The sequence below is a fragment of the Ambystoma mexicanum genome, chromosome 6p, assembly GCF_040938575.1.
Source record: "Ambystoma mexicanum isolate Mex_15411 chromosome 6p, UKY_AmexF1_1, whole genome shotgun sequence".
Lineage (NCBI taxonomy): Eukaryota > Metazoa > Chordata > Amphibia > Caudata > Ambystomatidae > Ambystoma > Ambystoma mexicanum.
The window spans coordinates 826,438,920-826,461,454 of NC_090935.1; the positions used below are offsets into that span (position 1 = coordinate 826,438,920).

Genomic DNA, 22,535 nt, shown 5'->3' on the forward strand with positions numbered 1-22,535 from the left:
CCAATAGTCACCATCATCATTGCACTATTAGGCACAGATTTGGCATAACATCAGAGACCCAATTGGCACGTGCAAAAGATCACCAGGATAACCACGATGATAGGGACCAGCATTTTCACCAATGTTCCAAGCCATGAGTGTACCTGTCTAGAGAATCAAAAACGGGCTTGCTTGATATAGCATAAATCTGCTTACGTTGGATATTCTTCTGGCATATGTCTTATCTCTTATATCTTGCAGATGTGACCCATAATGCTTCCTCACTTAGGAGATTATGAGACCACTCATTCATCCAAACCTCAGTTGTCTTTGTAAGGGATTTGCCTTGCTGATCTAGCCAGCATCCAGGCACCATGTACTGCTAGCCCGGTAGTTGTACCTATAGAGAGCTTCCTATACACAACTTTCCTGCCTGCTCCAGCCAATGTTCAGGCCCTGTGTGCTGCCGACACCCTGCACATCCCCAAGATTAATTAGCCCCTACTGCTAGCTCATCCAACTGGATCTCTTTGTTTAGGCTGTTCTTATGTGTCTGCAGCCTAAAAATCCATTGTTGCTCTCTTTTGAACGGATGCTCTATATAATGAACTCCCCTCTTTGGTAATGTGATCTTTTGAAGCACAGTCCATGACAGATCTCTGCAGAGTGACCATGGTTGATAAAATGCTCAACCAGAGGTGCAGCCAGGTGTTTCATCCTTATACACGATTTGTGTTCAATTATCGGTTTTCTTACGACCCTCTCAGTCATTCCTACGTACTTCAATGAGCGCAGGCATGTAATAGGGTAAACTACTCTTATTGGTATTGCAATTAGTAAATAGTTTCTGTAACCATGGGGTTTTACAACCAAGGTCAACAGTCACACTTCTCCGTGTTTGATTGCATACCGAGTATGCACCACGTGGTGCATGCCCTGTCGGCCTACTTTGTGTCCACAGCGTCATCTGCCCTCCAGTCTCCTCACTGTCAATATTAGTTTCGGCCACTGTATGGTCCAATCTGTCCCTGATATTTTGCCTCCTTTTGAGCGCAAATCAAAACGCAAATCGTGGTTTATTGCGTGGTGCTTACCCAGTGTTTAAGATGTGCCAGAATTTAAGGATTTCCCATTTAAGTATGTTAAATAGCAGCGAATAATGGAAGATTACAATCATCTCAGATGCCTCTGCATGTCTGCGGTTCTGTTCCAAGGTAATATCCCTCAGGATATTTTCTGCACATTTAAATGCGTGCTTAACAATTTTCTGTGGGTATCCCCTTTGTCTAAGCTGACTCTTCCATTGTTTTCCTTGCTGTTTATAAATGTATGAGGTCAAGCATGTTTGCCTATATCGTAGAAATTGCACGAAAGGAAGATTCTCCCATAGGGCCCTTGGATGATAACTTCCAAATAGAAGCAATAAGTTATGGTCTGTAGGTTTCTTATACACACAAGTGCTCAGAAAACTGTATTGTGCTTCAATCTGGAGGTCTAAGAAATGTATGGTGTGCTTGCTGTTGTCACATGAGAAATTCAAAGATGGATTCCTCTCATTCAACCAGCTGTGGAAGTGGTTCAGTTCCGCTTGTGAACACTTAAATATCTGAAAAACCTAATCCATGTGGAGATGTTCTCTTTAAATGGGTTGTCGTCAGTGTATATCCATGCCCTTTCAAATTGATCTACGTAGATATTCACCAGGCTTGGCCTGAAAGTGGCACCCATTGCAGTACCCAATATTTGGGCATAGAAGGTGTCTTGGTACATAAAAACGTTTTTTGCAAGGGCAATCTCTGCCAGTTGAAGTACACACTCTGGGGGAACTTTGCCCAGAGTATATGTGGTCATGAGCAGCTGTTGTAGAGCTTGCAAAGTCGCTCTCTGTGGGATCTTGGTATAAAGAGCTTTGATGTCCAGAGTGACAATGAATTGTGTTGGTGCATCGAAGGCTATGGTTTTTAATAGATTGCACATCAGAGTCGAGTCCTTCATGTAGGATGCCATCTTGGGTATTTCATCCTTAATTTAGAAAACGACAAATTGAGATAATGGTTCCGAAATGGAGACGATGCCCGACACTATAGGCCGTTCCTAGTGGGGGTAGGTGTGGTGGCTCATGAATCTTGGGAAGAGCATAGTAAGCTGGTAATGTCGGATGGTTAGGTATCAGGAAACCAGCTTCCTTGCTGCTGATATAGCCTTCTGCCTTGGTTTCTTCAATTATTGGGGTTATCATAGCTCTGGTGTTGTTGGTCCGGTCTACAGCTAAAATTGGATGACTAGAGTGGTCAGAGAACAACTGTTGAACCATGTGATCATAGTCTGTGGTGCTCATAATCACAGTTGCTCCACCACTGTCCGCGGTTTTGATGGTGATAGTAGAGTTCTCCGCTATGGACCATAGAGCTTCCATCTCTTCCTTACTACAGTTGTTGTGGATGTAGGGTATATCTTTCTCCATGGTCTCTACCATTTTCAGCACGGCTTGTTGAAAGATTATTGATTCTGGCGTAATACTGATTGGAGGTGGATAGTACCTCTATGGCACATGAAAGCCAGTACCCACATTAGAATCTACACCTTGTGTCTGACCAAAATGCTGTTTGAGTCTCTCATCAGCTGCATGATTTCTATATGTGTCTGGAACGGTTTGTATCTAGCCGTAGGTACGAATGAACGTCCTTTTTGTAATACTCGTGTTTCAAATTTAGTGAATGGTGTGAGAGATTCATAATCAATACGTTCTTGCTGGGGGACACCCCCTACCCCCAGTGTTCGACTCTGGGTTATCCTGGGCAATTCGTATTGCCATCTCTGCCTGCGTATTCCTCTGCCTCTTGGTTCTAAAAAAGGCTGTGTTAAAATACCTTATGTATTTCTTGGCTGTTGATCCTCAAAGTGAACCTGTAATCTCTGTTCATTCCATGCCTATGCTGTCCTCGCTCTAAGTTCTTTCTCTGAGCTGGCACTGGATGAATACCAGTCATCCCCTCTTGATCTTGAGCGGGCATACACTCTTCTAGTGTTCGGTACTGTGTCTCCTTTCTTGCTTGTTTTGCCTCTGGGGTCTAATATTCTGCAGAGGTATAGGGATATATAGGCACATGCATGAATCCTATGATGTCCTTCTTCAGCTTGATAATATTTTTGTTCAAATTTAAATCCCTGAACTCTTTCATCGTGGCATCCAGGGCAGCCAAGGTTCTTCCCTGTTCTTCCAAAACCAGCAAGGACCACATTGACACCCTTGCTCAAGCCTTGGCCCATTTCTGCAATCACTCTTTCGCCACTGGAACCTCCCCCTCCCCTCTGAAGCACTCCCTTGTGAACCCCCTTCTTAAGAAACCTTCTGCTGCTCTCTCCTGTCCAGTCAACTATCTCCCAATCTCCATTACTCCTTTCCTGGGCAAACTCCTGGAAAAGCTGGCCATCTCCCAGCTTAACCTTCACACTGAATCTGTTGGTTGTCTCCATGACCATCAGTGTGCCTTCAGAGCGGCCAGAAGCACGGAAACTGCTCTCCTGAACATCCGTGAGGACCTGCTCTCCAACCTCGGTTCTAACCTTCCTTCTGTCCTACTTTTCCTCGATCTTTCCTCAGCTTTCGATACGGTCAACCACTCCACTCTGCTCAACCTTCTCCGTAATAACCCGGGTATCACTGATCAGACCCTGGCCTGGCTGACCTCCTTTCTCACAGATCGGCCCTCCCAGGCCCAACAGGAGTCCTTTCTCTCTTCTATCTCCCTCTCTACCTGTGGTGTTCCCCACGGGTGTAATCTTTCTCCCTGGCTGTTCAACCAATACCTAGCACCTCTTGCCCACTGCATAGCCACCCTCTGCTCCAACTGTCATCGTTATGCGGATGACACCCAGCTCTTCTTCAGGTTCCCCTTAGCCACCCTTAGCCACCTGTACTCCTTCTCTCATTCCTGACCGTCTTTCTGTAATTCAGGAGTGGTGTGCTGCCAATGATCTCTGCCTTAATGCCAGTAAGACTGAGATCCTCCTCATCGGAACACCAGGTCCCTCCTTTCCTCTCACACTCTGGCTGCACACCCTGGTCCCCCTTCCTACTCCTACCTGTGAGAGTAAGAACCTCTGGGTCATCTTTGACTCCACACTCTCCTTCTCTCCTCACATTTCTGACATCTCTAAGAAGTCAAACTACCAGCTGCTCCTCCTCAGGGGTATTCTTCCCTTCCTCACTTTCCCCCAGAAGCTCACTGTCTTCAGAGCTCTGGTGCTCTCTAGGCTGAACTACTTCAACCCGTCCTCTACAATTCATCCAGAACTTGTCCTTGGCCTCAAGCCCAGGGATCGTATCTCTCCAGCTCTGAAATCCCTTCACTGGCTTCCAGTGGAGGCAAGGATGAAGACCCTTTGCATTGTCCACAGGGCTTTCTGGGGCCTGAGACCACACTACCTCCAACTCTCTCTTCCTAAATATCTGCCTTCTCAAACTCTTCGCTCCTCCACCTCCAACTCTCTGCGGGTCAGTTGCTTTTCCAATCAAAGAGTTGGTGGTAGATCTCTTTCTTCGGCTGGGGCCTCCCTATGGAACAGCCTCCCTGCCTCTCTGAAACTTGAGCAGAACCATCTCCGGTTCCGGAAGCAACTCAAGACCTTTCTATTTGCTTCTGCCTTCTCTCTTCCTCTCCCTTGCTGATCACCCACCTGATCCATGCGCTGGTCACCTAGTCACCCTCTGAATTAGGGCCCAGGTGTAATCCTGCACTGCCTTTGGCTCCCCTGCACTTGTGGTCCGTATCTTTAACCCTACAGTTCCCTCCCTTGCACTCACTCCCCACCCTCTGGCTGCACTAATTAGTACCCGCACTTCCACCGGTTGGTTGCACTCTTTTTTTTCTCCTTTGTCCCGCATTTCTCCATCGTCCCCCCACCCCCCTTGGCACTTCTTCCCTCCCGCCCTTCCTTGCATGATCTCTTATGACACAAGGCCTAGAAAGATTGCTGTTCTGCCCACACTTTTGTATCTCCTTCCTTGTTTTGTCGGGCCTAGAAACACTTGTGTACAGGTGCATTATAAATGCCATATCATAATAATTTTCAAGTGCCATCAGGTTTTTGGATTTTATCCAATTTATCCTGTATTTCTCACATGAGGGTATCTGACACTGTTTTCGCAGTGGTGATTGTAAGGATAAGCCAATCGTGTGTACATGTTTTGGCTATGAAGCTCCAGTTGCGCCTTAATTGCAGATTCTCCAAGAATCCAAGAATATTCTTGGTTCAATCTGGATGATAAGCACATTAGGCGCGGTATGGGTGCGTACATATTCCCCCATTAGGGCTCCATTGAGATCCGCGAGTATGGTCTTTTTCTTAAGGATTTCGAGCTTGTTTCATTCATCACTACTTGCAAGAGATTGAATCACTGTGTCAGTCCCCAAAATGGAAGGGTTCGATAAGATCCCCTCTACCAGTGCCTCGGCAAAGGCCAGATGGTTTTGGTCTGCCATCATTCAAATACCTATACTATAAATGTTACCAAAATGTGGGTAGGGGGAGCAGGGTTCCATGCTGAGTTCAACTTACTACTTACTTATGACTCAGCAGGAGAGTATTCACTTCCCAAATAATTTTGCTTTTTTCTAGAATTTCAAACTTTCTTCATATCATGAATAACATTGACTAGTCCGAATCAAACAATCAATACAAGCAACATACACTAGATATGAGAGGAAGCAGTGAGCTTCTTACAATGGGTTGAGTTTGAGGGACATTCTGACCAGGGTGTGGAATAGGAGTAAATGGAACAGTCGCTGGGGACAATACATAAGTGTACATACATAGATTAAGGACAACCAACATTGGACATTGTTAAGGGTAGGTAGGCAGTGAAGGTAGGCGGTACAAAGTCAGTTCTACAAAACGGAATATATAATTTGCATTCTTGAAAATCAAACACACAAAAATAAGTGCATCTTGCTTTCTGACAAGAACTGAGAAAGGATGCAGCCAAGCGCCAAAATTACAGACACATTCCACCATTATCACTTAAAGTGTGTGATCGTGGATAATTGATTTATCAACATTTCCAGCCCCACAATTGTCCATCCCCAAGTATGATTTTGTTCTCAGGATATGCTGTTCCAAAAGGCCTCATTCATGGCGAGTCTGACCATCTATAAATCACACAACGCAAAGTCATTTGTTTCTTACATCACTCACGACAATACCACTTACAGGGCGTGGCCCTCTTCTAACCTCTCAGTCTATGTCTGGGTAAATGTCTCTCCATGGCAAGGGTGTTGCTGGGTCTGGAAAGATCTGGGGCTACGCTAATGTCAGGACTGTCAGGACTCAGGGCTAGCTAGCCTTTTGGTTGTAGCCCCCTGGCTTTCTATCTGGGGCTAATTCTAAAAGAGCCATGGGTATATGTCAGTGTCTTCTTCGACGCCTCTGTAGGGACCCTACAGCCATTTGTATTGCTCACACTTAACATCTTTTGCCCTCCATTGCTTAAGGAAGACTGACAAAGATAAGATGCAGCTCTACCAAGATTTGCACTAAAATGTTGGTAGTTCTGCAATACCTCCAAAAGTACAGTTACCACTTTTGGTAATTGCCAAAAGACCGTGTTTAAACACATACATTTCTAGCATATCCAGCAGTTAAATGAATACGCAAGGATACAAATGTACAAAATTGGTAGTAAAAGATATGCTACACAAATCATATACATTTCAGGGCCATTTTGCAGCAGCTGAGCACGGAGGAGGTATATCTCAGGGGCAACGTGCTCGCCTTCCAAGCAAGAAGACACAGAGCAATACAGGTTCAATCCCCGGCTCCCCGCTTAGAAACCAATGGGTATTAAGCGCGTTATAAATAACCTATTATCATATGGGGTTTACTCTTTTTCAGAGCTGATCCTATTTTGGGCTTTAGTTAACTTTATTGAACAGTGTTTCGTTATGAAATGGGGATTGCTGTAATTGATGTATATTAAGAGAGATGGCCAAGAAGTAGGGCATAGCTTCTAGATTTCCCAGTTCCATGCAGAACCTCCAACCAGTCATGGGTTTTTTCCGCTCTGCATTCTGAGACTTGCACGCCCACCCATGCAATGGGAAAACTGAAACGACAAGTTCCAGCATTTAATTGGAAGCAAAAAGCAGGACTGGCTCAAGGTGTCACGCATGGAACGGGAAAAATTGGCAGGGAGGGTAGGGTCTTTTTTACAACTACACAGTATTTGCCTCTTCTGAACTGGGAGACATTTAAGCACCACTTTAGCCTCCCCATTGTCCACTCTTAGAGAGCGATGCTACACAAAGATTGGCCACCTTTTTGCAATTTGGGGTCCCAAGTACTGGAACAACCCTTCCGCCCCTCCTCCCTGCCATAGATGTCACTGCTGATCATAACAGGTTTTCTTTAAATGTGAGGCCTCTGGTTCAGCTCTTTCTCTGCAATGATTGCAAGCAACACAAGAAATATCAGTGTATGTCATACACAAAGAGCTCACTCATCAGTTTTAATATCTATTCACTATATGAGATCATGGACAAGTACTATTCAATTGTGGAAGGAAGGAAAATGTGTGAAAAACGTACCTGATTCTTCAGTGATGTTGCTTGCCGCTGAGCTCCCTCCAGTTGAACTATAATGCTTGCTCTCTTTAAACTGTTTCCTCCTCTTGGCCCAGCGGTCAGACCCTTCCTCGTGAGCACTCTCGTTGCCTCTCGAATCTTTCATAACCAGCTCATTATTTGGCAGTTTTAAATGCTTGTTCGCCATGCCAGATTTGGAGTCTAAATTGAAAGCAATCAGTCAATTAGAACAGTCCATGTGAAAGCACAGCATAGTACTTGGCACCTCTTTCAGACTCGGCTGGAATGGAAAATCCACCCTATTCAGAGCTTTCCACTGGTGCAGGTGGTAGTTCTGTAACCCTCGTGAGGTATTCTAGAAATACTGCCTCGGCCAGTGGTTATCTGAAAATGTATCTTTTAAAACAGTAAGGGTTCATGCCACTGGAGTACATTTTGTTATTCAAAAAGGGTCAGTTCTGACCCTTTTATGCATTAGATGGCTAAGGTGCTGAGAGAGGGTAATCAGAGATCCACACCTTTAGGACAATACTGTGATTACTAGCTTGTTCCTTTGAGGTTAGTACTGTAATTATTACCATGTTCCTTGGGATAGTACTGTGATTATTGGCACACTGGGACAGTACTGTGACTATTGACCTGGAATATTGGCCTACGTCACAACATTGGTGAATTGGCAAGAAGGCCTTTAAACCACTTCTAGAGGTTGCCGCACTGAGATGGTACTGTTATCATTGGCCCTGACATTCTGAGAAGATGCTGTGAACAGTACTCTGCTTCACACCACAGAGATTTGTCTGCTGCTGTAAGTCTCTAACAGGGAAAACCACTTTATGGACTTCAACTGAAGCACCCTAGCAATATAACCTTAGTAGACCTTCCCAACCAGACAGCCCAAACTCGAGACAGCGACTGAACTACCCTAACGCTATCACCTGACTAGACCACCCCTATAGACAGAGCCCAAGCTTGGTTCGGACAATCCCCCACTCCCAGTCCAACACCACAAGACAGCTGGACCAAAAAGCACAAAGACCAACTCTGCAACAACGAACTGAACAAAAACCAACCAAAAAACACTCAAACTCAAAATGCCATGGAAACGAATTGGACCAAAGGAAAGACAAATAGCAGAAAGAACAAACCCAACTGAAAACCACCGAAGATTCACAACTGCAGAACACACTCCTATAGACCAGAATGATAACAGAACCAGTGCTGAGAGAAGAGAGAAATCCCTATACCTAACTCCATACCTCGCAAATAACGACTCACCTGAATGAACCAACCTAACGCGCAAATCAAGAACGACTAACAATCAATCACAACCACGCAGAAGAACAGACAAAACTAGAGGACCCTCTGCTCGACAGCCACACAATTTAGAAGATGAGCGTGATGAAAACAAAAACCCAAGACTGAACATAGAAGAGCTTTTTGATGACACACACACAACTTTACCAACACCTCAACTAGAGATCGACTTGGAAGGAAACCTTGACACCAGTCAGAAGACAATGCCGACAAAAAAGGCACAAACCCAACTATACCTTCAAAATTCATTGCAACCTAATTAACGCAAGATCCATGTAAAAACACTCAACAGAGATCTTCGACCTTCTCTGTGACAATGGCATCAACATCCTATTCATCACAGAAACATGGCTCTGTGACAATGGCATCGACATCCTATTCATCACAGAAACATGGCTAAATGACAACTACAAAATCATACTGCAAAACTGCCTCGCTGTCATGATGCCTACCCCCGGGCATCAGGACCAAGGCCCTCAGCTTCGGGAGCAGGCATCCAGGCATTTGTTTAAATCTCAGCAGCCCCGGCTAGGGGCTGCCTGGGTTCAGTCCTGGCGCCTTAGGCGCCAGGCTCATCATAGAAATCAGTCCTGGCGCCATAGGCGCCAGGCTCATAGACTTTACTTACCTGATGCTAACCATGCTGCAAAAGAGTCCAAGCCTACATGAGGCCAGGATGGGACTATTTTGTTACAGGGACTATTTTTTACTCGGGCCTGGCTCTTGGGAACTTCTTACCTGGAACTACTTTGGATGCTATTCAAACCACACCCGAACAGCAGCACATGCTTCGCGTTATTCTGCATCCAGCAGCGTGACGCTCACCGTGCCTGCAGCCAGCATCCAGTCTTCTGCCACGCCCGCGTGCCTGCAGCCAGCATCCAGTCTTCTGCCACGCCCGCCTCGAATCTGGAGCTCCTAGAATAAAGAAGAAGAAAAGGACAAGGTTAGAAAACAAACTTATTTCAAATTCCTCACCTAATTCCGGAACCATTTCATCTCCGGACCTGGAAAGTACATCAGTCCTGCACGTGTCGCTTCGCCAGCTCCAGCACGGCGCCATACTCACCAGTTCTCACAGCATCTTTCGATCCGGCACTGTCACCATCATTTCTTCGCCGTAATCCGGCACCTAGGGGACACAAGAAAAAACAAGGTGAGCCAAGGGAATCAACAAATACAACCTCTTACCACCATAGACTTACCTGATTTACCACCGGCGGTATTATTCCATAACTCTCCACATTTTTATATGCCGCATCTGTAAAGAGGGAGAAAAACAACACGTTAACGCATGCAATAGTTACCGGACAGCGTTGGGTAACACAGACTCTTACCTGAACGCCAGCAGCAGCTACAAGACCTTCTTCTCACAAACTCAGTTGCAATTTAAGGAAGGAAGGGGACAAGAGTGAACATCGGGCACATTGAACTCTTTGAACTTGATGCTTACCAATCCCGCCAGGGACTTCAGAGTCAATACTTACCGGAACTCTCCCAACGCCTTCAAACCACTGAAGTAACTGGTATCTACGCGCCCCTGCAAGACACGCAGGATGGAGAGCTCATCTTTTACGAACATAAGGTGAGGTTACTAAGGGGATATCGGAGGTGATTAGTGTGGGAGAGCGAGAACAGTTGGGAGGCCATCACTAAAACCCACAAGTGGTTAATCCCTGTCTCCACTTGCAGGAAAATACTTCTTCGGGTCCAGCAGACAAGACTAGGCGGGCCAGTGCAGACAGTCATCTCTGCACTACGCATCACGTTGAAGGAGACTGCAGCTGTCCAGGTCCGATTGACACCCCTGTGGGTTCCAGGGGAGCGTAACAGAACGCGAAGCCTCTCTAAAAATACCCACCCAGGTGTTATGGAAACCTCGGAAACTGACCAACTGACCCAATTATTGGTGGAATTTAGGGCGGAAGTACATGCTAGGCAACTACTGCAAAACCAAGCTGGGCAAACGCCCCTACCCGGATATGGGGGGAAACCCAACCCCCGTTTCATCAAGCAATCCTGTGCAAGTGGTTTTACCAGGAAATATTCTGTTAGCTGCACCCGAACGCTTTGCTGGGGACCCCATAAGGTTCGCCGTGTTTATGAACCAATGCCGCTTGCACTTTTTATGCAGACCGGGAGCCTTTCCAAATGACCAAGCCAAAGTAGCCTTTATATTGTCATATCTTAGTGGCAGCGCAGCGGATTGGTCCATTCCATTAGTCAACCAGGATGATCCTCTTCTCCGGGATTTTCAGGGTTTTCAAAGGAGCATGGAAAAACTATTCGCCAGACACTCACAGGATCAAGCCCTGGACAATGAACTTTTATCCTTACGACGAGGTAACCAAGATCTGCTAACCTTTATTGCAACCTTCAATAGGTTGGTGGTGGAAACCGGGTGGCCGGAGGAAAAACTAATTACATTGTTTCATCGTGGACTTCGGGGAGAACTCAAAGATGTCTTGGCTCAAGTTGTGAACCCACCTCAGGATTGCACAGAATTTATAGACTTAGTGGTTCAGCTAGACCATCGACTTCAGAACCGAAAGACTGATCGAGCTAAGTTCGAGAACCGGGTATTGGTTAAACCCAACATTGCCCCCAAAGGAACAGATGCATCTGAACCTATGCAGATCGGGGGTGTTAAAGGACCCTTAACTCAAAAGGAAAGAGAAAGAAGATGACAGATGCAGTTGTGTCTGTACTGTGGAACCTCAGGACATTTTCTACGGGATTGCCATACAAAACCACCCAAGAAGGTGGTAGCAGTTGCTGATAAAAGCCACATAGAGCCTGATTCGGGAAAGGACCACGCCCGACAAGCGTAGAGGTCCACTTGCCGAGCTTAAAGAAGGACACTCAGACCTTGCATCTGATCATCCCAATGGTCCTACTTGATCCCAGGCAGCCATCACATATGCACGCAGTAAGGACATACATAGATAGCAGGGCCGTAGGAGACTATATGGACCACGAATTGGTGTCAAGGATGAATCTACCTCTTTGCAAAAAGACCACTTTGGATGTCATCACCACAGTTGATGGAACTGAGATTGCCTCGGGGCCTGTAACTCATTCCACTACAGAGATGACACTGTTGAGTCAAGATGGGCATCGAGAGACTATTGTGTTTGATCTAATCAAAGCCCCACAGTTCCAGATAATACTGGGGATGCCATGGTTGGAAACACATAATCCTTGTATAGATTGGCGAGAGAAGAGAAAAACTTTCCCGGATTGTGCACACACCTGTTACCTCGAGAAAACTTTGAACAAAGGCCTGGCTACAGTCGTTAACCCAATCGTGCAGTTACCTCAGGAATACCAAGAATTTCAGGATGTTTTTCAAAAAGAACAGGCCAATACATTACCTCCTCACAGTTAATACGATTGTCAAATCGACCTCCTACCCGGTGCACAACCCCCATGCAGTAGAATCTATGCCCTCACGGAACCTGAAAATCGTCACCTACGGCAATACTTGGACCAATACCTTGCTGATGGCTTTATTCGTCCTTCCAAGTCTCCTGCATCCTCAGCTTTATTCTTTGTGCCAAAAAAGGAAGGTGACCTTAGAACGTGCAAAGATTACAGCGCATTAAATCAGATTACGGTAAAAAACCGATACCCATTGCCTCTGATCCCCGAATTACTAGACCAAGTAAAGGATGCTTGTATCTACACTAAGTTAGATCTCCGAGGGGCATATCATCTGGTATGTGTCAAGAAAGGCGACGAATGGAAGACTGCCTTTTGCACCAAGTACGGATTATTCGAATATCAGGTGGCGCCCTTCGGGTTGTGCAATGCACCCGCAGCCTTCCAGTATTTTATGAACGATGTCCTTCGTGAACTCATTGATGTCTGTGTCGTTGTATAGATAGATGATATTCTAGTGTACTCCTCCTCAGAATCAGACCATGTTAAGCACGTGCGTGCAGTCCTTGAGAAACTACGCCAGCACAAGTTATATGCAAAATTGGAAAAATGTGTTTTTCATGCTACGGAAGTTGAATTTCTTGGATTTATCCTGACTCCAAAACGAGTCCGAATGGACTCTCGAAAGGTGGACGCAATTCTCAAGTGCCCATCACGCAGTTCAGTCAAAGGGGTACAAATCATGCTCGGATTTGCTAATTTCTACCGCAGATTAATTCCGGACTTCTCCCATGTTGTACACCCCATCACAGGACTTTTGCGAAAAAACAAACGCTTCTTGTGGACTGAAGAGGCTGAAAAGGCCTTCCAAGAGCTGAAAGCGAAATTCACATCAGCACCTGTCTTAAAGCATCCACGCCCTGAGCTTCCATACATAGTAGAAACTGATGCATCCAGTTTAGCCATGGGAGCTGTCCTGTCCCAGAAGGATCCTGAAACCGGTCAACTTCACCCAGTAGCGTTTTGGTCCAGAAAGTTCTCAGCACCTGAGTTAAACTATGCGGTTACCGATAAAGAGCTATTAGCCATCAAATCGCCTTTAAGGCTTGGCAGCACTATCTTCTTGGTGCCAGGCATACTATTACCATAATCACCGATCACCGGAACCTGCAGTATTTAAAAACAGCCAAAGCCCAATCATCGCAACAACTTCGATGGGCATTGTTCTTTGCCGAATTCGATTTCGTGATCACTTATCGACCAGGCTGCAAAAATGGCAAAGCATATGCCTTATCCCGAATTGGGATGGGAGAAGCATATGCAAACCCGGAACCGGTGCCAATAATTCCTGAGCAAAGAATTCTTGGCATAACTACTCTACAGACACTAGAAGATTTTCATTCCAAAATCCAACAACTCTTTGAGCCAGCAACCCTGCATGACTGGGTAAAGAAAGGCCCGGACTACTCTGTCGTCAATGACCTACCTTACTATCAAGGACGACTATTTCTACCACACAAGGAAATACAAGAACTAGTCATCTCCAATTACCATGACACCCTGATGGAAGGGCACCCAGGTATCGCAAAAACTGAAGCAAAAATTAAGAGACAGTTCTGGTGGCCCACTTGGCGAAAAGATGTAAAGTCATTTGTGATGTCTTGTGGCATTTGCGCCCAAAACAAAATCCAGAAGAAAAAACCTGCTGGCCTTTTACAACCTTTTGATATTCCACCTACACCATGGCACACCTTGTCTTTAGACTTAATTACAGATCTACCTCCATGTAATGGATTTAACACCATCCTAGTTATTGTGGATCTTTTTTCCAAGATGGCCCACTTTATTCCTTTAAAGGGGTTACCTTCTGCTTCGATTCTGGCCAAGGAGTTCCTCGAAAACATTGTTCGATTACACGGATTCCCTCCCGTATTGGTTTCTGACCGAGGTAGTCAATTTATCTCGCATTTTTAGAAAAAATGTTGTCAACTGGCACAAATCGACGTGAGGCTATCAACAAGTCACCATCCCCAGACCGATGGTCAGACGGAAAGGACCAACCAGACCCTTGAACAGTACCTATGCTGCATGCTACACCAGACCGAAAGCACGAAAGCAATTGGAAAGATATTTTATGGATTTCCGAGTACGCATACAATAACTCTGTACATTCAGGAACCGGACAAAGCCCTTTTTATACCATATATGGACATCACCCTCGAACCTCAGAACTCGATTCGCCTCAGCACTTAGAAATGCCCGCAGTTAGTCATTTGCACTCTACTATTACATAAGCCTTTAAGGAAGCCACAGAACATTTGAAACAAGCAAAAGAGAAATACAAGAAAAATGCTGATCAACATAGAAGTGAAACTCCACAATACCAGATTGGGGATCAAGTTTGGCTGGTTACAAAACATATACCTCTGAAGGGAACTCAGACTTTTAATCCTAGATATTTGGGACCTTACACCATTAAGGCCATTATCAACCCGGTGGCCGTCAAATTGGAATTACCCTCTAATATGTGAATTCATCCTGTCTTTCATGTTTCACTTGTAAAACCAGTTCAACCAGGGACAAGATTAACCAAACCACCTGACCCCATCTTCATAGATGGAGAACCTGAATTCGAGGTAAAAAATATCCTGGACTCCAAGATGATTAAATCAAAACTTTTTTATTTGATCGATTGGAAGGGCTACGGACCACAAGAAAGATCATGGGAGCCTAGCAACCACGTTCATGCACCTCGGTTGGTGAAAAGATTCCATCGGAACTTCCCAGACAAACCGGAGCCAGGGGGAAGAACAACTTTAGGAGGTGCATTGGGGGGGAGTGCTGTCATGATGCCTACCCCCGGGCATCAGGACCAAGGCCCTCAGCTCTGGGAGCAGGCATCCAGGCATTTGTTTAAACCTCAGCAGCCCCGGCTAGGGGCTGTCTGGGTTCAGTCCTGGCGCCTTAGGCGCCAGGCTCATCATAGAAATCAGTCCTGGCGCCATAGGCGCCAGGCTCATAGACTTTACTTACCTGATGCAGACCATGCTGCAAAAGAGTCCAAGCCTACATGAGGCCAGGATGGGACTATTTTGTTACAGGGACTATTTTTTACTTGGGCGTGGCTCTAGGGAACTTCTTACCTGGAACTACTTTGGAGGCTCTTTAAACAACACCCGAACAGCAGCACATGCTTCGCGTTATTCTGCATCCAGCGGCGTGACGCTCACCGTGCCTGCAGCCAGCATCCAGTCTTCAGCCACGCCCGCGTGCCTGCAGCCAGCATCCAGTCTTCTGCCACGCCCGCCTCGAATCCGGAGCTCCTAGAATAAAGAAGAAGAAAAGGACAAGGTTAGAAAACAAACTTATTTCAAATTCCTCACCTAATTCCAGAACCATTTAATCTCCGGACCTGGAAAGTACATCAGTCCTGATTGCGTCGCTTCGCCAGCTCCAGCACGGCCCCATACTCACCAGTTCTCACAGCATCTTTCGATCCGGCACTGTCTCCATCATTTCTTCGCCATAATCCGGCACCTAGGGGACACAAGAAAAAACAAGGTGAGCCAAGAGAATCAAATAAAAAATACAACCTCTTACCACCATAGACTTACCTGATTTACCACCGGCGGTATTATTCCATAACTCTCCACATTTTCATATGCCGCATCCTTAAAGAGGGAGAAAAACAACACGTTAACGCATGCAATGGTTACCGGACAGCGTTGGGTAACACAGACTCTTACCTGAACGCCAGCAACAGCTACGAGACCTTCTTCTCACGAACTCAGTTGCAACTTAAGGAAGGAAGGGGACAAGAGTGAACATCGGGCACATTGAACTCTTTGAACTTGATACTTACCAATCCCGCCAGGGACTTCAGAGTGAATACTTACCGGAACTCTCCCAACGCCTTCAAACCAGTGAAGTAACTGGTATCTACGCGCCCCTGCAAGACACGCAGGATGGAGAGCTCATCTTTTACGAACATAAGGTGAGGTTACTAAGGGGATATCAGAGTAGTGGGGAGGCCATCACTAAAACCCACAAGTGGTTAATCCCTGTCTCTACTTGCAGGAAAATACTTCTTCGGGTCCAGCAGACAAGACTAGACGGGCCAGTCCAGACAGTCATCTCTGCACTACACATCACGTTGAAGGAGACTGCAGCTGTCCGGGTCCGATCGACACCCCTGTGGGTTCCAGGTAAGCGTAACACTCCCCACCAACTTCAAATGCCTTCAGTTAAACAGGAAAAATAAAAAAGAAAGCGGCCTTGCAATTTCATTCAACGAACACCTAAAAGTAAAAGCAAACAAACCTCTTAACATCGCAAACTGCAAATCCATGGTCATACACTTATCGGCAAATCCAAAAACAAACATTACATTACATTCCTACTGGTTTACAGAACACTGACATATGATGCAACCTTCGTCGACAACTTTGTAGAAGCCATCACCAACATATCGATCGAGCACGAAAATCTAATAATCCTGGGAAACCTCAACATTTGGTTCATAGAAAAACACGCCAACTCTGACAATTCACTAATTGGACAGCTAACAACCATGAAACTACAACAGTTGGTCAAAGGGGCACACACTCGGCAGGACACACCCTTGACGTAATCTTCACCAAGAAAAAACATAACACTGCACCACCAATACAAATACTTTGGAGCAACCATCTCATCATTCCATTTGTGATCACACTACCAACTCAGGTTAGCATCCAGCCCCTCAAGATCCCAACCACCACAAAAAGAAATTGGAAAACCGTCAAAGCAAGCAACCTAATAGAATAACTGGAGACAACCAAACCTTCAACGGCAGAACTGGAGAAGGCAGACCTAGACGGGAAAGTGTAGCTACTCGACAAATGGATTGGTGATACAATCGAAAACATTGCCCCGGAAAAACCCTTCACCCCTTCAAGAAAAAGAGCAATGGCAAAATGGTTCACCCCACTGCTAAGCACCATGAAAAAGAACAACAAGAAGCTGAAATTGGAATGGAGGAAAGAATACGACCAAGATAAGAAAACTCAGTTCCAGAAACAAATCTGATCATATAAGAAGGAAATTTAAAAGGCAAAGAGAAGGCATTATGATGACAGACTCACCAATGCCACCAACACATCATAAAAGAAATGAGAAACCCACCAGGTTGTGACAACACTCCAATACCCTAACAGAAATGATGCAAATACTTGGCAGACCACTTCAAAAAACAAAATCAACGAGATCAAACAAATCAAACAAAACAGACCAATCAACCCTAACACTCAACCAACCGGACCCGATGAGGAGCCACAGCACAAACTCCAAAACTTCCCGGAAATATCAGTAGAGACATTCGTCAAGCTTGTTAAACACAGTAGGAAAGCAGGATCACTCATGGATACCTGCCCCCCTGATATCTACAAATCAGTCCTCGCACAAGGAACGCCATCAGAATACTACAGAAACCTCTTGAATCTGTCACTCACAACAGGTACTGTACCACGATCCTTCAAACCAGCATATATGAAGCCACTTTTAAAAAACACAAGTGGCGACGTTGAAGACCTCTCCAACTACAGACCGATTTCAAACATTCCCTACCAGCCAAAACTCCTAGAAACATACTTATAAAAATTAACCCAAGAATATGTAGAAAAACACCATCTTCTAGACCAAGCACAAGTCAGCTTCAGACCCGCAAGAGGAACAGAATCAACACTACTATCCATCTGAGATGACCTAAAAACAAACACAGATTCCAACTCAACCTTGGCTCTGATTCTGCGTGACCTCTCTGCAACCTTCGACACAGTAAGCCATGACACCCTAATCCAGAGATTGGAAGATATAGGTATAACAGACATGACGCTATGCTGGATTAAATCATTCCTAGCAGACAGAACAGAAACCATATCGAAAAAAAACCTTCAAATCTACTTCACGAGTTAACGACTGTGGAGTACCACAGGGATCCTCACTATCACCACTATACTTCAACATCTACCAAACTCCAGTAATAAGGATCTTCAAAAAATGCAACATTATAGGCTACAACTATGCAGACGACACTCAAATCATCTACAAAATCGAAGACACTCAAACCGATCATTCAACCCTAAATGAATGTCTTAAAGAAATCTTTGAATGGATGAATGTCAACAACTTGAAAATCAACCCAGGAAAGACTGAAATCATGATCATATCCAAAAACCAAGAAAACAACACCTACATTCCCTGGCCGACGGAAATGGGAACCGCGCCCACACCATCTAAGGTAGTAAAACACCTGGGAGTCCCAATGGACAACGCCCTAACCTTAGAACCACAAGTAAATGCAATCATTAAGAAATGCTTCTTCCTCCTACACACAAGAAGAATCCTACCTTTCCTCTCCTTCACCCAAAAAACACTGACAATTGTCGCCCTCATCATGTCAAGAATCGACTACGCAAACAGTCTCTACCTCAGGATGCCAGAACACCTCCTAAAGAAATTACAACACATCCAAAATGCAGCAGCCAGACTCCTCCTCAAATTATCCAGAAGAGACCACATCACTCCAGCTCTAAAAACTCTGCATTGGCTCCCAATCAAACATTGTATCACGTTCAAAACAAAGTGCATAACACACAGGGAGATCAGCGGACAGGGAGCAGAATTCCTACAAAAGAAAATAACAATCTACAAGCCAACAAGATTAAGCAATGAAATCTGCCTGGGACCAAAAACATACGTCAACAAAAAAAAACTAAGGGGCTCCTCTTCCTCCCACCTAGCTGCAAAAACCTGGAACAACTTCCCGAAAGAAATAAGAAACACCAAAGACCATCTAAAATTCAGAAAACCTCTAAAAACCTGGCTCTTCAACACATCAGACCCTAATTGAAATGAAAACAATCAAAGAGGAAACACAAAGAACAGACTGAAAGACTATATGATGGCACAGACAACACCCAAGGCCGACTAAGGGTATCCCCTACAAGTAAAAGAGAGACGATGCTAGATGGAATAGAACACAAGCGACAACCCCATGAGAACAGAAATTAGCATACATGCCCAACACTACCAACAACCTTACCCACTCAGAAAGGACCTAGGGTACAGGCGTAGGTCGCAAGTAAATCAATCCAAAACCAGGTCACAGCAAAGACAAACTGGGATAAATGGGCTTGCCAAATACAAAGATGGAAACACGCTAGGAAGCTAACTTTAGCATAATGACTGAGAAATGAGAGCCTTCTGATGCTGAAACTTAATCACCAAAATGAAACTACCTTCTCTAAATCATGAAGGAGACGCAATAGTAATACGCACATCTCCTAACAACAAGGATACTAACCAATCCCAAAACCAATCCAAAGATACTAAAAACCTCACCGCTCCTCACACACCTCTCACACTCTAATCAAACACAACCAGACCACTTAAAACTGCAGCAACCTGCACACACTTCACCACACCGCAACAACAACCACACCACACAGACCCGCAAACAGCACACGATGGACTCGGAACCCAATAACACACCAATATGCTCGGTGAACGGTGTTAACTGAACCAAAGCTGCCAACAGTACTTCACAGCTCCTTGGCTCTTTTCCAAACTTTATCCTACCAACACGCCTAACCTACCCCCCTCTATTTCAGATCCGCCAGAGCGCTAGGGGACCACTCCGGTGGTGATAGTGCGCGGTACAAATAACCTTTAACATTAACATTAACATAACTGTTTTCATTGTATTGAATGTAAAGGCCCGCGCTTCCCTTCCACGCAGTAAAACAAATCTAAAAAAAAAAAAGCTTGGGACGAGTTTGGAATTTTTGACAGAAAGTCCACTTAAAATACTGCAGGCATATTATTCCAAACCCTGAATTGGGTGGTCCCTAAAATCGGCAGTATCTGCCAAACATGACTGACTCTATCATTACCGCTCAACTTTCAATAAGGCCCTTAGTAAAACCATTGCTGTTGTCACGACATTGTGAATAATACCACTTATGATACTCTGTGTTGCTCAATTGCTGGCACACCATCACATGTCTAATGCCAGTGGAGTAACTTTGCTGAAAACGTTGGGGGGACATGACATCTGAAGAAAAGGTGCCCAAGCCAAATTAATGGGGACTCAATGGTGTGCGATGAAGTTGTCTAATGCACACTTTGCCACCACTGACATTAACCTATGACTGCTAGAATGTCAGAAAACATGTGTGGTACGTGGATGCTGTTTCCGATGAAATAAAACTACATAATCAAAGTAATGATATCCCTACTTACAACATGGCCGCCGGCATTGCTATCCTATAGCAAAACACTCAAATCATTGCTTGAAGAGCTGAGTTCATTAGTGCTTATTTCTGAGAGTACTTGACAAACAATCACACCACGATACAGGACCATTTAGTTTAGTGCTATAATTTGAAGGTCCATGCTGCCAGTACATTTTAAAGTAGAATTACGTGTGTTATTATTCCAGGTGAACTTTGACATCAGAATTCACTTGTGATTAGACAATGGTGGCATCACTCTCCTGTAATAGATTTTACACGCAAGTAGTCATGTCATGGAACACTATGAGGCACGTGTGGAATGCCTCATGTTTTCAGACCATGCTCGACCACACTGCAAACAAGCACAGGAAATGCCAAAATGTTTGCCTTTGCGAATGGAAACTGCTCCGGCCACGCCGGCCTTCGCTCAAGTGCCAGGCAGTGATCAAGGAGCTGGCCAGCAATACTGAAAGAGCGCTGGCACGGGAGCGGTGTCCCTCCCCGTACCTACCTGCCTCACCAGTACCAGGCCCTTTCAGTGACCATAGTCTGATGAATACATTTATAAAAATATAAAAAAAGATCGTTTGATCCCTCTAGTTGGTGGAAAATTACCAACCAGGAGCTAAAACTAGTGGTGCTTCTAAAAAACAACTTAAGAGCCAAACGTAATGATGGATGAAAAGCTCAAACTGTGACTCAAAACTATGTAGCCTCATAGATATCAGCTAAAACTAATTGTTAACCACTGCCTCATTGACTTACTGACAAAGTAAAGAAAATACTCTAAAAGGCAACCTGCATGGGACACATACAAACACAGCTGCTTCATCTCTCTTACACACAGAAGTGAAACCATCAGACCTTCAGTGTTTATAAACCGATAAAGATTACAGTCTTCATAAGTTTGGTCAAAATAAATAAAGCTGTTTTCCTGGTTTTAAAACAGTTATGATATGATATGATAGGTCATTTATAACGCGCCTTTACACAAGTGTTTCTAGGCACGACAAGACAAGGAAGGGTAGACAGAGGGAGGACAAAACAAAAAACAATCTTACTAGCTTTTGTGTCATTCAGATTGCCTAAGTGCGAGGTTAGGGAAGAGAAGTGACAAAGGGGAGGGGTAGGGGGACGGGAGAGTGCAATGGCAAGACGCGGTAAGTGCTACCAGGGTGGTGGCTAAAGTATGCGCAGAGAGGCAGGGGACTGTAGAGTTGCAGATGCAGTCCCTAAGTGGGTAGGAGGCCCAGTGCAAGGGGCTACTGGTCGTGCAGGAGCCTAGTGCCCGTGAGATTCAATGGGTGACCAAGTAACCAGTTAGCACAGCAGACAGGAGCATCAGCAGGGGAGAGAGAGAGATAAAGCAGAAGCAAAATGGAAGACCTTGACTTGCTTCTGGAACCTTAGGTGGTCCTGCTCAAGTGTGAGAGAGGCAGGGAGGCTGTTTGCGAGGGAGGCCCCAGCTGAGGACAGGAATCTACCTCCCACTCTCTGCCTGGAGAAGTGTCTGACCCTCAGAGAGTTGGAGATGGATGAGCGTAGGGCTCGAGAAGGAAGATGCTTAGGAAGAGAGAGTTGTATGTAGTGTGGTCCCCTCCCTTAGAAAGTCTTGTGGATAATGCAAAGGGTCTTGACCTTGATCCTTGCAGCCACAGGGAGCCAGTGGAGATATTTCAGGGCTGGTGAGATATGATCCCTGGGCTTGAGACCAAGGACAAGTCTTGCAGTCCTGTTCTGGATTAGTTGAAAAGGGTGAATAGTAGAGGCAGGTAGATTTAGAAAGAGGCTGTTGCAATAGTCCAGTCTAAAGAGAACCGGGGCTCTGTAGACATTGAGCTGCTGGGGGAAAGTGACAAAAGGAAGAATATCTCTGAGGAGGTGCAGCTGGTAGTGTGACTCCTTAGAGATGTCAGAGATGTGAGGAGAGAAGTGGAGTCGAATATGACACCAATGTTCTTTGCCTCACAGGAAGGTGAGGGTGGAGGGCCCAGGGTGGGTGGAC

At 45.2% G+C, this 22,535-nt stretch overlaps 1 protein-coding gene across 2 annotated transcripts in view; it reads right to left on the reverse strand.

Annotated features, from left to right (window-relative positions):
- LOC138510049 (uncharacterized) overlaps nt 1-22,535 on the reverse strand; it is a 731,668-nt gene that overhangs the window by 509,428 nt on the left and 199,705 nt on the right. For both annotated transcript variants that reach the window (XM_069625466.1, XM_069625467.1), the window contains exon 4: nt 7,566-7,763. In XM_069625466.1, coding sequence (XP_069481567.1) covers nt 7,566-7,763 — 198 coding nt within the window. The remainder of the gene's footprint in view (nt 1-7,565; nt 7,764-22,535) is intronic.